The 13682-nt window shown below is 38.7% G+C and overlaps 2 protein-coding genes across 2 annotated transcripts; one reads left to right on the top strand and one right to left on the bottom strand.

Moving 5' to 3' along the window:
* The first annotated feature begins 8 nt into the window (after positions 1-8).
* znf830 (zinc finger protein 830) lies at positions 9-1232 on the top strand. Its single transcript, XM_041803804.1, has one exon. It carries the CDS (start codon positions 73-75, stop codon positions 1081-1083), a length of 1011 nt encoding a protein of 336 aa, XP_041659738.1. The 5' UTR covers positions 9-72; the 3' UTR covers positions 1084-1232.
* Positions 1233-2579: 1347 nt separating this feature from the next.
* efcab14 (EF-hand calcium binding domain 14) lies at positions 2580-11237 on the bottom strand. The gene is made up of 9 exons (XM_041804149.1): positions 10518-11237; positions 9639-9787; positions 9370-9515; positions 8558-8656; positions 8338-8439; positions 5377-5529; positions 4947-5055; positions 4722-4853; positions 2580-4122 (listed from the first exon to the last, which is right to left on the bottom strand). Exons 1-9 carry the CDS (start codon positions 10691-10693, stop codon positions 3944-3946), a joined length of 1245 nt encoding a protein of 414 aa, XP_041660083.1. The 5' UTR covers positions 10694-11237; the 3' UTR covers positions 2580-3943.
* Positions 11238-13682: the final 2445 nt, after the last annotated feature.

Genomic DNA, 13682 nt, shown 5'->3' with positions numbered 1-13682 from the left:
ATTATGCAGTGGACGTCATCTTCATGAGACCTGCTGCGCTTCATCACAAGCGAGAACAAGCTCTCGTCAAGAATGGCCTCTAAAAAGGGGAATAAAGTTGTGAATCAAGAGGAGCTCAGGCGCTTAATGAGGGAAAAACAACGGAAAACTTCAGACAAGAAGCGAGTGGAGTCTCCTTTTGCCAAATACAACAGCCTTGGGCACCTTAGTTGCGTCTTGTGCAATGTGCAGGTGAAGTCTGAACTTCTATGGCCAACTCATGTCCTGGGAAAACAACATAAAGACAAGGTTGCGGAACTTAAAGGGGCAAAAAGTCAGCCCGTGACACCACAAAGTCTACCAGTAAAGAGGAAAACACAGGATAATGCCGACGTTGTTGAGAAAAAGGCGAAACATTCGTCGGCTGCAGGCCAATCGTCGTCAGGGCTGCCTGGAGACTTCTTTGAGAAACCTAGCGGAAAGGAAGAACATGCTACCAAAAAGTCTACAGGTCTGAGCCTTTTAGCTGGAGTTTATGATGAGGACGATGACGAAGAAGACACTGAAAAGACAGGAATCGCAGATCCCCCCCCAGAAGGATTACCAACTGATTTCTTTGACAGCTCAATCCCATCCACACCCACCATCTCCCATTCAGGCTCCATCCTCAAAGCAGACGAGCAGGAGAAAACCGCAGAAAAGAAAGATAACACAGCCGAGGCCCTGCCTGAGGGCTTCTTCGACGATCCTGTGAGAGATGCTAAAGTGCGCAACGTTGACGCGCCCAAAGATCAAATGGACAAGGAGTGGGAAGAGTTTCAGAAAGAGATTCGGCAGGTGAACACAAAATCAGACGCTATCGTGGCGGAGGACGACGAGGAAGGCCGTCTTGAACGTCAAATTGACGAAATTGATGAACAAATTGAGTGCTATAGAAGAGTTGAGGTACTGAGAGATAAGCGGGATGTGGTGAAAAGCAAGTCACTACCCAGAAAAGAGGAACAAATGGAGATCGAAGCAAGCAATGAGGAGGAAGAGGAGGATGAAGAGGAGCTACTGGGACTTTTGTCTCGAGACTGGAGGGCTAAAGGAGCACTGGCCTGAATATCTTTACTTTGTCAAGAATGCAAATACAATTCTGAGAGGAATCCATAAAGTGTAAATATGTTTGTTAGAAGACCTTCACCGCCTGTTTTTTTGTATGTCTCTGACCTGATTAAATGAGCTGCTGTGATGTTAAACAGTCTGGTAAAGTAGTGTGTTTATTTTCATGGTTCCTGTAAGAGCCTTAAAAAGTCTTTAACTGGATTTAATTTAAGGTCTTATTTTTACCAGTGAGAGATCTGACATTTAAGAATTTGACTTAAACTTTTTCCAGTCTTTGCTTTCTGCCCACATTTTAACTTTTAAAGTCCCTGTGAAGTTATAAAAAAAAACTTTATTTTAGGTTTGATGTATGACAGGCCACTGTGTAATGAACCACCAGACCAGTTTTCACTCATGAAAAAAAATCTTTAAGTTTATAAGCTTGAGCTTCAAAATCATGAAAAAAGAGGCAGTAAAATCTGCACTTCAATTGTGTGGGCGTGGCAGTGAATGAGCTGAAACCATGCCTGCTCATGTGAAATATCCTCTCACATTTAAAAAAAAAAAAGGCCTCTGATCAGGGTGCAGCTGCCTGACGCTGTGCCAGAGCAATGAGACAAACGTTGGGGATTAAATTTACTGTTTTCTGGTATAAATCTCTATCACTTTTAATGACCTGTAGGCCACTGTGGCTAATAGATTTGGGAGTTTTACCTCACAATGAACAAAACCACAGCATGTAGCAGACTGTTAACTTTCTATGAAGGCACTGACATTGGCTAACGACAGACTACTGAGAGGAACTCCTCAGTGATTTCATACCACTGTAGCATTAAGGGGGCGGGATAATTTCCCATCAAGACTGGTGGTGTTATGGACCCAGATATTTGACCTGCTCGAATAAAACCAAGCCAAGAAATGGTTGAACAAATTTAATGTTCTAAATCAGAAATTCACACATAGTCCCAGTCACACACAGATCTGTCTTCTCACATGGTAACAGAAACATTATTCCATCATATCTAGTGTAGGAATACACAAAGTCTCAATTTAACTTTACAGGGACTTTAAGTCTTACGTTGGACTTCTATAATCTTTCTACTAGCGACAGGTCCTAAATTTTAGATGGCTCTTTGACTGAGTGGTGTCTTTTTCAATCTGCATTTATTTGATTTTGATCATTTAGAGTATATGCTTTATGTGTTTATATCACTGTACCATAAAATGATAGAAAAGAGGCATTAAATGTGCCAGAAAAAAATCAAAATTAGGGTGTTAATGTCCAAAAAACCCAAACTGTCCTCTATCAATTGAGATTTCATTAACAGTGCATTAAACTGGATAATTCACCTTTGTCCAGAAAGAGAAAATTTCGACTTTCATTTCATCCTTTGAGTCTTATAAAAGGTCTAATAAAGCATCAATTCTGATTATTAAAGGGTGTAGGAGCCCTGCATTTTACCCTGGAGACAGCTAATAAACCAGACAGGACACAAATTAAACATTTTCACTGTTTTTTATTTATTGGTGCTCACACAAAAACACATTCATAAAACCTCCCACTTTCAGTAGCAGCATGGATCCAAAAATCTACATCATGATGGCCAAAGCTGTTACATTTTGAGCTCAACTAACCATTGTCCTGCAAAAAGAAGTAGTTGACTATGTTAGGTTTATAAATTATTTGTTCATGTTACATTATGAGCAACATGCAAAGCACAACATAATTACTCAAAAAAATTGTACAATGTTGAGATTAAGACCGAAAGCAAGTTTGACTAACCCAACGCCCTGCACAAGATCATTTGTTTAGAATACATTTAAACTTTTTACAGAGTACAATAATGTTTGAGAATAACATTATAAATGTTAGGTACACCTTTATTAGGCCCATAAAAATGGAATAAAATCAATCAAGTAAAGAGTGATGGTCAGTGCTTTTTATACTACCTGTTACACATTGTGAGCTAGGTGCACTTTCTGTCTACTGCAACTTTTAACAAGCAATAGCTTTTTATTTTGTTATTGCTACATATGCCTTAATGTGTGACCACTTCTGAGATTCTTTCTGAATGACTGAAAGTGTTCATAGCCCTTCAAACTTGTAAAACTGCAAGAAAACAAGCAAAAATACAGATAGAAGTACAGTTGACCAAACACATAATCCAGATCAAAATGCAGACTAACTGAAAAATGACATTTAAACACTCAACAGAAAGAAATGTCAAACTTTGTTTAGCTAAGAAAAGAGATACACAAGCCCATTCTTTCGCTCACTCGTGTTGTTTCAGTTACATAAGCAATCAGTCTAAAAACAAAACAAAAGACACAAAAACTCTGCTTCTAGTAGTCATTTGTAAACATTCATAAAATGTTATCTTGGTATCTATAAACTAGGTTCACGTGAGATGTACCAGGTTTTGTTGATGGTTAGGGCAATATGCAGGAAACTGACAACAACACTGTACAGAAATCTGGAAAATATGCTACATGAGGATGAGACAAACTGGTTGTGAAAATATATAAAAATGGTGCACAAAAACAGCAAGTAAAGGTAGAAAACAGAGTTCAAAAATATTCACAAGACTACATCCCATGATCTCCTTATTGTAAGCCATGGAATACGCTAAAATAAGAGGAATATTCTGCATATAGATACTCATATAGGTTAGATTTAAAATTAAAGCGTTGTGGTTGTGCTAAAATGGACTGGGGAGAAGAAGTGAGGAGGGGGCATGCCAGCGCCACTTTCCACAATCAGTTTGATAAATATTCAGTCCACAAAAGTGCAGCAATTACAGAAAAGGGTCGGGATCTCAGAGCCCACACACCTCTGCTGGGTGTTCAATACTGTTCACTGCTGTCAGTGATGATGTGCTCACAAACCTATGGCAGCTCTCAGTTCCTTCAGGGAGTATCTCTGGTCCATGTCTTTGTCAAAACACTGCATGATGCGAGCACTGGGAGTTGATGTTCCAAATGCTTTCATCAGGCCTTGGTAGGTAATTCCTGGGGAATTTTCTGCAATACCTGCCTGCTGGAAAATATTTTCCAAGTCTGTGGAACATGCAAAAAATGGGTGTGAGTATGAGGGCACTGCATTCTAAGAAGTGCTTGTAGAAATCTTGATACTATGCACAGTAAAATTTGTAACCCTTCTAGCATCAGCAAAGCTTTTAAGAAATATACTTATTTGGTTTAGTTCCAGGTGATTAAAACCAACAACATGTCAAAAAGTTTTAAGGGGAGTTTTATCTCTAGGGTTGTTGTGGGTTTAAAAGGCAACTAATGAAGATCTTGCAAAGAAACTCTCCATAGTGCCAATTCAAAGCAGAACAAAAAGACAGTAGTAAACAGTACTTGGGAAAAACAGAAACTCTCAAACGGGGGCTTATAACTTTGTCCTCATCTGCATATGTAAAGCTCCATGCTTCACATATATCGTAACACCACTTGACACCAATATAATGCCACTGATGGATCAATATCAAAGGCTAGTGAGGGTGGAACTTTTGCTATAGAGTCACACTCCATAATCAGCTAATGTCTAATCCTAACTGGACAGATACACGATTGATTTCATTTGGGACCTTAGCGAAAAAAGCAAACATTTGCAACTCATTCAACTAGTGCTGAAAACGTCTATTTTCTTGTACCTTTCAGAGAACTGACACCAGGCAGGCGCACAGACTCTGGGCATGCTGTCCCAGTAATTATCTTAGAGCGCGTTGGAGTTAAGAAGTGAGGATGTCTGCTCATCTGTGGCTGTGCAAGTGGTGTGGAAATCTCTGAAAATTAAAACAGAAAAACAGTAATATGAATTTAGACAGAAGGCAGAGAAATCTACCAAAAACAGTAAACCACTTTATCCTATACAGCACCTTGTATATTCCCGGGAGTGGCTTTGGTTGTCGTAGCTTCGTTCACCTCCTGGCTTTCTGGCGTTTCAGTGCTGACGGCTGATTTAGCTGCTTCTTCATGATATTGCACCTGATGAGATGGAAGAGGAAATGCAAATTATATCTATTTGTGTTTTACTTCCAGGGACAGTTTCCAATCTTTGGACCCAATAGGTTATATCTCCTGTTGCATGGTGGCATGTGGAAGGATTGTGGAATATTTTTAGAAACAGCTACTGAACTGCCTGTAATACCTGACCACTACTTGTAGAGACAAAAACTTGTTAGCAAGAAAGCTCAGTGCTGGCACTTAAAAAATGTTAAAACCACTCTAGAGCCTGACCACACTGAAGTGAAGGCTACACATTAAATAAATAAATAAATAAAAAAGACAAGAGTTCAAATGACTCACACTTTGCTTCGACCCGTTCTCTAATGATGACACTCTCTGGTGGAGTTCTGCAACCGTTGTAAGGAGGATTTGGATCTGCTCATTAGTCTGTGTATGGTGAAGCTCCTCTGTCTTATTTGTCTCACTCAGTGCAGTTTTAAGGTCTGATATGTCCTGAGGAGAAGAAAAAAAAACAAATGTATCTATTTGCACTCTGTTTTGGCATCCAGTTTCCAAAAAAGCAAACAATGGGAAATCAGTGGTGCTTTGACAACATATAGGTTTAAACATATAAGGTTGAGTGCTTTGGGAGGTCAGGCTTTTAGTCAAACATTAAGATTCTACCTCAATGTCCAAATGTTTAATACTTTTGGTGATCTCAGTCAGCTATAATGCATTATTTATGAATACTGAAGTCACTGTTTAAAAGTAAAGTGTGTTATTATCCCGTCTTTCCATCTGCCTTTGCTTCAAAACTAAAGTAAAGAAAAATTCTGCGGTTGTCTTAGATATATGACCTAGTTTCACTCAGAAAAACGAAAGCATCTAAGCTCCCGAAATAGATTGGCACTTGTTTCATGTATTATGAATGACAACCCAACGCATGGATCCAAGAAAATGACAGGACCTTCTTAACCCGCCTTACTTTCAGTGTCAGCCTGACAAGAGCTGCAGAAACATTTGTGTGTGAGTGAGCAAACAAAAAACAAATTAATCTTTCACAGGCAAAGTTCACCACAGCTTCTGGTTTGGATTCATGCCACAGTTTAAGCAGATCAACTGACATTTCATCAGCAGAATCATCTTGGCCATATGTGGGAAGATTTGCCTCAAATCTGAATGAGATAAATCTGCAAAAGCACTTCTGCAGCAAGGAATCAAAGGATACTGCACAAGACAGTGAATCACCAATATATTTCTCACATACTTGAGCTACTAGCTCTCTGAAAACACTTCAATAATCACTTAAATTAAAGAAGAATGTGCTCTGCAGCAGCATTCTCAGTAGGCTTAGAAAGGTTGTTAATAAAAGCTAAGCTGTCACACAAAGTGAAATCCAACTAGGGCTGCAGTAATAGATCATTTTTGTAATCGAGTACTCTATCGATTCTTCTGATGTCTAATGAAGTACTCTAATAAGAAATATTGCATTTTTTTTAATCAGTCACTTTTGCTTTTTCAAGAGAAGTAGTACTAGACAAATGAGAAAAGAAGCTGGGTCCCTTAGATGTACTACTTCTATATTAAAAATAAATAAACAGGTTCTCCAAAGAAAATATATTTTACAAAGTGCAAATAAGTTCTGATGACAGTTTACATTTCCTAAAGTTACAAGGAAAGGAAGTTAAATGATTATAATTAGATTGTGCCATATTTGGGGTTTTAGGGATCCTCTCCCAGGACATTTTGGGTGCCAACACTTTATTTCTTCTATAATAGTTTTTATTTTTATTCTCCAATTTGTCATTAAAGGGACACTTAATCATTGTAACATCCTCTACATTATGCATAATTGTAATATTTCACATTCTAGCAACAAGTAAAGTTCCATCATTGACACAGCAGTCTGATGATGTCTGAAAGGTGAACCTTTAGATTACAGGAATATGGTTTATTTTTCAAAGGGTGTTTACTTCTAATTTTTGCACATTTTATGTTTGAGTTCATTCCCCATAAAAATATGACCTTTTAAGGCCATTCACTGACATGGAGAACACATTTAAAGGGATAAAGCTGTTTCTATGACCTGTTGAATCCTGACTATATAGTGATGAACTTTAATCTATTTAGTCTCTGTCTGTGGCAATAGCGTGTTTCTATTTTATTGGTGTCAAATCATTATCAATTTAAGTCTTATCAAATTATTCGGGATGCTGAAACTTTTTGAAAAATACGCTGCAATCAAGATGTCAGTGCGTTGAATTTTTAACAATTTATAATTAAATGTATAACATGCGCACGCGGCAGAGAGAGAAAGAGAGAGGGAAAGCACCAAAACAGGATTTGAATTGCGAAGCCTGACTTCTTCTGTGAAACCGTCTGGTCATTCAGAGATGTTTATGAAATTCCCTGAAGTCTGCAGACACAAACTGAGCGCCATCTCACACCAGCAAGTCATGCAGGCAGTGCATAAACTTGGAGATCTGCGTAGGTTCACCGGTGCAGGCATAGTGTCATATTTGCCATAAAGCTGCGGCCAGTGGCTGTGTAAAAATGCAGGACGAATGCCTGTAAACATCACTGCATCAAGCTCTCTTCCTTCGTGATTTTCGCTCCTCGTATCATGCATGTTACGTTATAGTAACAGTGAAAATAAGTGCATTGTGCCACACAAATATCTGTCCGTGTGAAACACAGCATGCCGTGCAACACATGGCGCAATGTCCAAGCTTACAGTATGGGCGTATGTGGATACATGACTGATTTAAGCGAAGCTTCGAGTCAGATAACTTGCCTCGAGAAATTTTTTAATCGAATCACTTGGATAATTCGAGGAATCAACTCAACCCTAAATCCAACTTTAACCTGACACATGAAAAATCCACAAGCTTTGCTCACATGAAAACCTAGAGCTTGCAGCCCTACAAATTTGACTTACATATTTACAAAGTAAATATGATTGTATTGAGATTGTATTGAAGCTCTGCTTTGACTGTTAAGGCTTTTCTTATTGACAATTTCCCCTCCCATTGCTTGCAACATTTATCATTGTTGCTTTAAAGTCTACAAATAGCTGATTGAATGGACGGTTAGATGCAAACGTATAAAGTTCTGTACTCAACAGTTGCTCTGCATGCCAGAAAAAACAATAGAAAAACAAAAACATCAAATAAAAAATACAAGTAAAACCCTAGATTTAGGCATGAACAATTAAACATGTACAACCTTGTTACAAACCTCAACACAACTTGCGAATAAGATGCTGATGTTGGTCAGCAACAAAATAAGGAATTATTAGAAATACAATATGCTTGAATTTACCACTGTCTTTTTCAAGTCGTCATCTTTCTTTTCAAGAGCTGTCTGCATTGTCTTCACATCATGCTGCACACTTGTTAATGTGCTGCCAATCGTAGCAACACTCTGGAAAATAAAAACTCATTTACTTATCATCATAATTGAAAAACATATTATATTCAAAGTAACAGGTCACAGATTTTAAAGCTTATGTATGGGTCTTTCTAATCTGTTTCACCCCTACCTTTTGAAGCTCTTCCACTGTATTTGGAAGACTGACTAAATCAGCAGCAGATTTCAAGTTGGCCTTCAAATGGTTCACAGCTGTGTCCAGCAAACTGATCTGCAGAACAATAACAAAAAAACACTTCATACTCGGGCAAAAATCAAGTATAGTATCTCTCATTTCACAAGCCCTTATATATAGACCCAAATTAAATGAAGAAAATTTTGAGTAAAAGTGTTTTACTTGAGTGTTATCAAACTGTAAACCTGTATGAAAATTCCTCAAATCTTCATAGAGTATTTTGTATTTCCAATTCTCTTATTTCTTAATAAAACAAATAATTCATGATTAAAACAGTTCCTTAAATTACACGCTCAATGTTTCAATAGTCCACTCTTTTACTCAAGTGATCATTTTTTGTAGCAACACAATAAAGCTACACATTCTCAGTTTACATTCAGCTAGGCTTGTATCTACTTAGTTTACGGCCGTTTTATAACACTGTTATTGCAGCAGGAGAAACATGTTCTGAACTTTGCTGTTCAATCTTATCAAAAACAGAGTAAAGCTCGCACTGCATTGTACATTCAAGCTCATGTTACAAAGTAAACCGTGTATTTACTAGTACTGCTGGTCTTCTGTCTATCCCTTGTATTGCTACTGATAGGTATTATAAAGTTCACAGCAACTGTAATTTCCAAAGTGTCAAAAGTCCATGCCCTGTAATCAACTCATCACAATTCATTATACTTGTCATGCGATTTAGTTAGTGTGTGTCAGTGACAATGTTAAGGTGGCATTAGCTGCTCTGAATGATGGCAACAACTGACCTTTCTATTTATTTCTGTTAGGTTGGACCAGAGCTTGCTCAACCCCTTGTCCCCAGTCTCTATGTCGTCAAGCTTTCTCTCCTTGCTTTTCAGGTCTTCACTTAGTTTTGGTATTTCACTTGATGACACCTTTTGGCTGGATTCCACTGTTACAAAAACAATGCACTTGGTTAAAAGCTGTGCTGGAGACAAGGGAATGGATAATTAAATAACCAGGACAGGTTTATAACAGGTTTAAATTTCACAGAGCTTTTATGATTATTGCTTACTGCTATGCAGCTTTTCTTTCAGTGCATCCAGGTCTTCTTTCAGGGCAATCTGCATCCATATGAGCCCAGCACAGGCCATAACACAGGCAGCTAGTATGATGAACAGAAACAAGGGGTAGCACACATTGCAGCACTGTGTGTAGCTCCTCCTGTAAAGAGAAGAAACATGGTAACATTAGACATTTCAACTGCAAGGCATGTTTCATTATTAATGAAGGAGATATTTTCAGAGGACTGCATGTTGTGCCATGGGAATTATAAAGATTACCAACAAACTGGAGCGTCAACATATGGGTTACTACATACATCATTCCTGTGATTAATGTACTATTCTATTAATTATTTTGAAGATATCAAGCTTTGGGATAGTAACAGTCATATCATTTCAGTGTGTGTCACGCATTGGTTTATTCTAAGAAGAAAAAAAGAAAGAAGTGATCAGGCTGCATTGATATGTTAGTGTTAATCCCTTGGATGATTATCATGTCGGCAGTGGACGGTAAAACAGAAGAAAACTGGACTCTAATGTTAATATTTTGATACTGTGTATACTGTAAATACTAGCAGCACTTTAACAGTACTTAGAGATCAGATGCTTGTCTTGATGCTTAAATGTCTTATGTGTCCTAGAGGAACAAAATTCGTCTAATCTTTCCACTTGTATAAGACTTAAATTACAATAATAATCCCTCACATCTACACGTACGAATACTGTACAAATAGTTAAATCAGACGAAATAACGTCATGTAGTTTAACATAAGACCGTGTTTAGGAGAATAACCATTAAACTGCCCTGTTGATATGATTTTATGATTCTAAAGTCAAATGACGTTGAAAATGGCTTGGACCTGGCAAAAACTAAAAAAAGGTTCACCTACTTCCCAAAACTAGCTCCACTGCTGAGGTTGTTGAACTCGTCATCGTCCGAGCTCGAGTCGGACTCAGAGTCCGGCGGCTCGGTTCGGAGAAGCCGGTGACCGGACCCCTTTTTGGTCTTCTTCCTCTTGCTGTCTCCGAGTCCGATCAGGGCATTCAACTCCTTCCTCTTCTTCATTTTCTTCTGAGGGGTCAGCGAACCCGCCGAACCCGATTTATACCCGACTAAATCCAAAGTTTTGTCCAGTTTGGTGAATGTTGACGTTTACGTAGCAGCTAAGCTAACTTGGTGCTTTCTTGATAGCTTCTACTTCAACCAAACACGAAACACATTGGACTTCGCCGGTTGGTGGCCTTGTTGACTAACACCTGTCACACATAAATAGCCAACAGCTGACCGGTAAGAGGTCCGTAATTTATAAAAGCTTCTCCTTAACTTCTTTTGTGATTATCTACGGGGTTTCCACATACGTTAGCTAACCTTACTACAGCTAGCGTCTCTCACCTTGCTAACAGTTGCTAACGAGGATTCGCAATTCTGTATCAAATAGTCTACGTGAGGTTAAAATGACCTGCCCTGACGAAGCTCATTTCGAAAACAATTCGAAGATTTTATAAATAGATACAAAGACACTAAACTATCATTTACAGAATCATAAGATGCGATACTGTATTCTCAACGATTTGTCCTGCTGCCCAGAGTCGTTTATTGTTTCGGCAGGGCGTCCAAGTAATCTTAAAGCTGATTGGTGCAAGGTGCAGCTACAACTTCCTGTGCTCTGTTCAGTCCGGGAGCGACGCAGCACATAGCACCACCCGACCCTGAGTGAGACGGTCAGATGGACAGCCCGTGTACAACGATGCAACGAAAAGCGAAATGGGATAAAAGTAAGTAAATTAACAAAAGCAGAACAGAGAGAGGTATGAATGAGAACTTTTAGAAACATGTATAAAGCTAGATACAACAAACTGTCCTCACAAAAACAGTTTAGCTTGCGAGGAAAAACAGAGAAAATGGTTCAAAGCAGCACATGTACAGCCTGTGCAAGAGAAAACAGTTGCAGGAGTTCCAGATTGTCAGTTCCAGGCTAGGCATCAGCTCATGTATTAGGTTTATATTTTTAACCCTTGACAGAGTATTTGACAGTCTACTTTTTGGATAAAACACCTCATATGGACGTGTTTTTTTCCTTTGCACGCATTATTGCTGCTCATTACAGAAGCCATGGAACTGTTCATTTTTTTCCCCAATTAGACTAATTTCAAGGTCTGGTGATAATCCAAAAAGGGGGTCATTATTATTTTAATACCTTTCGTTTTAGTTTGCAGAACTACTTTTTCCAAGGCTGTGTTTATCAATTGCAAGCTGAACAATATTGTAATGACATATTCCGTTATTGTGTAATAACTGCTGTTCGCATTGATTATTAGATACAAAATAGACTATTACAATATATAAACATCTTTGTTTATTTTACTTGAAGTTTAAAATTTCTTTGCCTTATTTTAAAATATATGGGGACTGCAATTGTTATATTTTCACAAATTTGTCATCACTTTTCTGAACTATCTATACTGAAACACAATTTAGGTTATTATTATTATAACAGGTTTTTTTTTCATCAGCTGTGTTTTCTATGAAAAACAAGGGTTTCAGAATTGTGCCATACATGGATGAGATTATTTCCTTTTACTTGTTTTCTCAAAAGCAGAGAAATGTTTCGTTAACATATCAGTATAAATCAGGGAAAAAACACAGTAGCTCTTAATTATTGAAAAGTTGAAACCGGGAAGTATTGCAATGATGAAAAAAACTGTTCCTTTCTTTTTTTATACATTGACTAAACAGTACCATGTGCCAATAGTTGCCCAACTGTAGCTTACGTTTTAACTCTGTCTTCTTTCTGTGTTCTGGTGTTGACAGTCTAATCAGGAATTCAAGCCTTTCTGTGAAACAGGATTTAATGTTTTTTGTCTCAGTGTGCCTCTTCCAACGGGGGTCTGCCAGAAATCCAGCTGACCTGGAGTGCTATTGGGCTGACCCAGCAAGACACATGAGCTGCATGGAAGCAGGACCGCTGCAGCCTGGCCTTTAGCTCTTTTTCATTGAAAATGGACTCCCACTGGCATGCTTCTGGCTTAGAAAATATGCGCCTTTATGTCCCCGGACCCCCATACTATCACTGTACAATACTAATAATAATGACTCTGAATGAAATTCTCCACTCTGGACCAATTTACAAACACACAAAGGGACTGAGATGCTCCTCAGCATCTCAGTATGAGGTTGGTTATTGAATTTCAAGAGATGAGGCCAACTGCTGATGCTTTATTGTCCCCAGAAAAGAATTTCTCAAGGCAATGCTTGTCAGTCCACAATAATGGCATGATGCCACCCACACAAACACACATTATGCGTTATTACAGCTTAGTCAGACTAATTTGCTGGCAATTTTATTTAAGTGCATTAAACTGCAAGGCTTCAACTGTATTGTTTTGAATGCATGAGCTGTGCATCCAGCAGTGCCATGTAGGTAGCAGACTAAAATTCAATCAGTGTCTCGTCTCTACTCAGAACACCTGGTGAGGGGACAAGCATCATGCTGAGGGCCTGTGCCGACCCCCGACGGCATGAGGCTGCAAATCAAAGCATCTGAGGTGTTTCATCTCTTCACTGGTGTCTCAATATTTCATCCGGGGTTAAGACTCAGAGGATGACACTTCAACTTATGGCTCCTTACATCTGCAGCCACGAGGTAGGGAGCATTAAGCACTAGACGGCACGCCCACGACTCTGATTACTACAACACACTTGTTTTCTCACTTTGTTCACAGCAGGGTTTCTCATATTCTCACCAGGAGCGATTCCTGCAGCCGTGGGGCAGGGAGCTGCCTCGGGTGCTGACAGAGAATGTAAATAATAGTGGCATGATAGGAAACAGTGAATAGATTTGACTGCTAATTGAAGGCTTTCATCTGACATGGCAGACTGTGTGAATACAGATTATCAGCAGTTGGAAGCAGGGATGCTTCTTGAATACTAATTTCTCCCAGCAGGCGATTTTTTCTTTACTCTTTATTTGGAGCCTTTCTACCATTTGTTGGATGACTCAACTTGTATGTAAAAATTTCATGACAAACGATATGCTAGTTGACAGATAAAATGG

This window comes from Cheilinus undulatus, linkage group 13 (genome assembly GCF_018320785.1).
Source record: "Cheilinus undulatus linkage group 13, ASM1832078v1, whole genome shotgun sequence".
Classification (NCBI taxonomy): domain Eukaryota; kingdom Metazoa; phylum Chordata; class Actinopteri; order Labriformes; family Labridae; genus Cheilinus; species Cheilinus undulatus.
The sequence above is the reverse complement of the archived record's forward strand: the minus strand, read 5'-3'. Positions and strand labels throughout refer to the sequence as shown.

What these genes read in the sequence shown, in the direction of transcription:
- znf830 (XM_041803804.1), top strand. Translation starts at nt 73, where the DNA reads ATGGCCTCTAAAAAGGGGAATAAAGTTGTGAATCAAGAGGAGCTCAGG.
- efcab14 (XM_041804149.1), bottom strand. Translation starts at nt 10,693, where the DNA reads ATGAAGAAGAGGAAGGAGTTGAATGCCCTGATCGGACTCGGAGACAGC. An exon ending in AGTGGAGCTAGTTTTGGGAA is followed by an intron (nt 9,788 to 10,517) that starts GTAGGTGAACCT and finishes TTCTCTTTACAG; the next exon opens with GAGGAGCTACACACAGTGCT. An exon ending in TAACAGAAATAAATAGAAAG is followed by an intron (nt 8,657 to 9,369) that starts GTCAGTTGTTGC and finishes ATTGTTCTGCAG; the next exon opens with ATCAGTTTGCTGGACACAGC.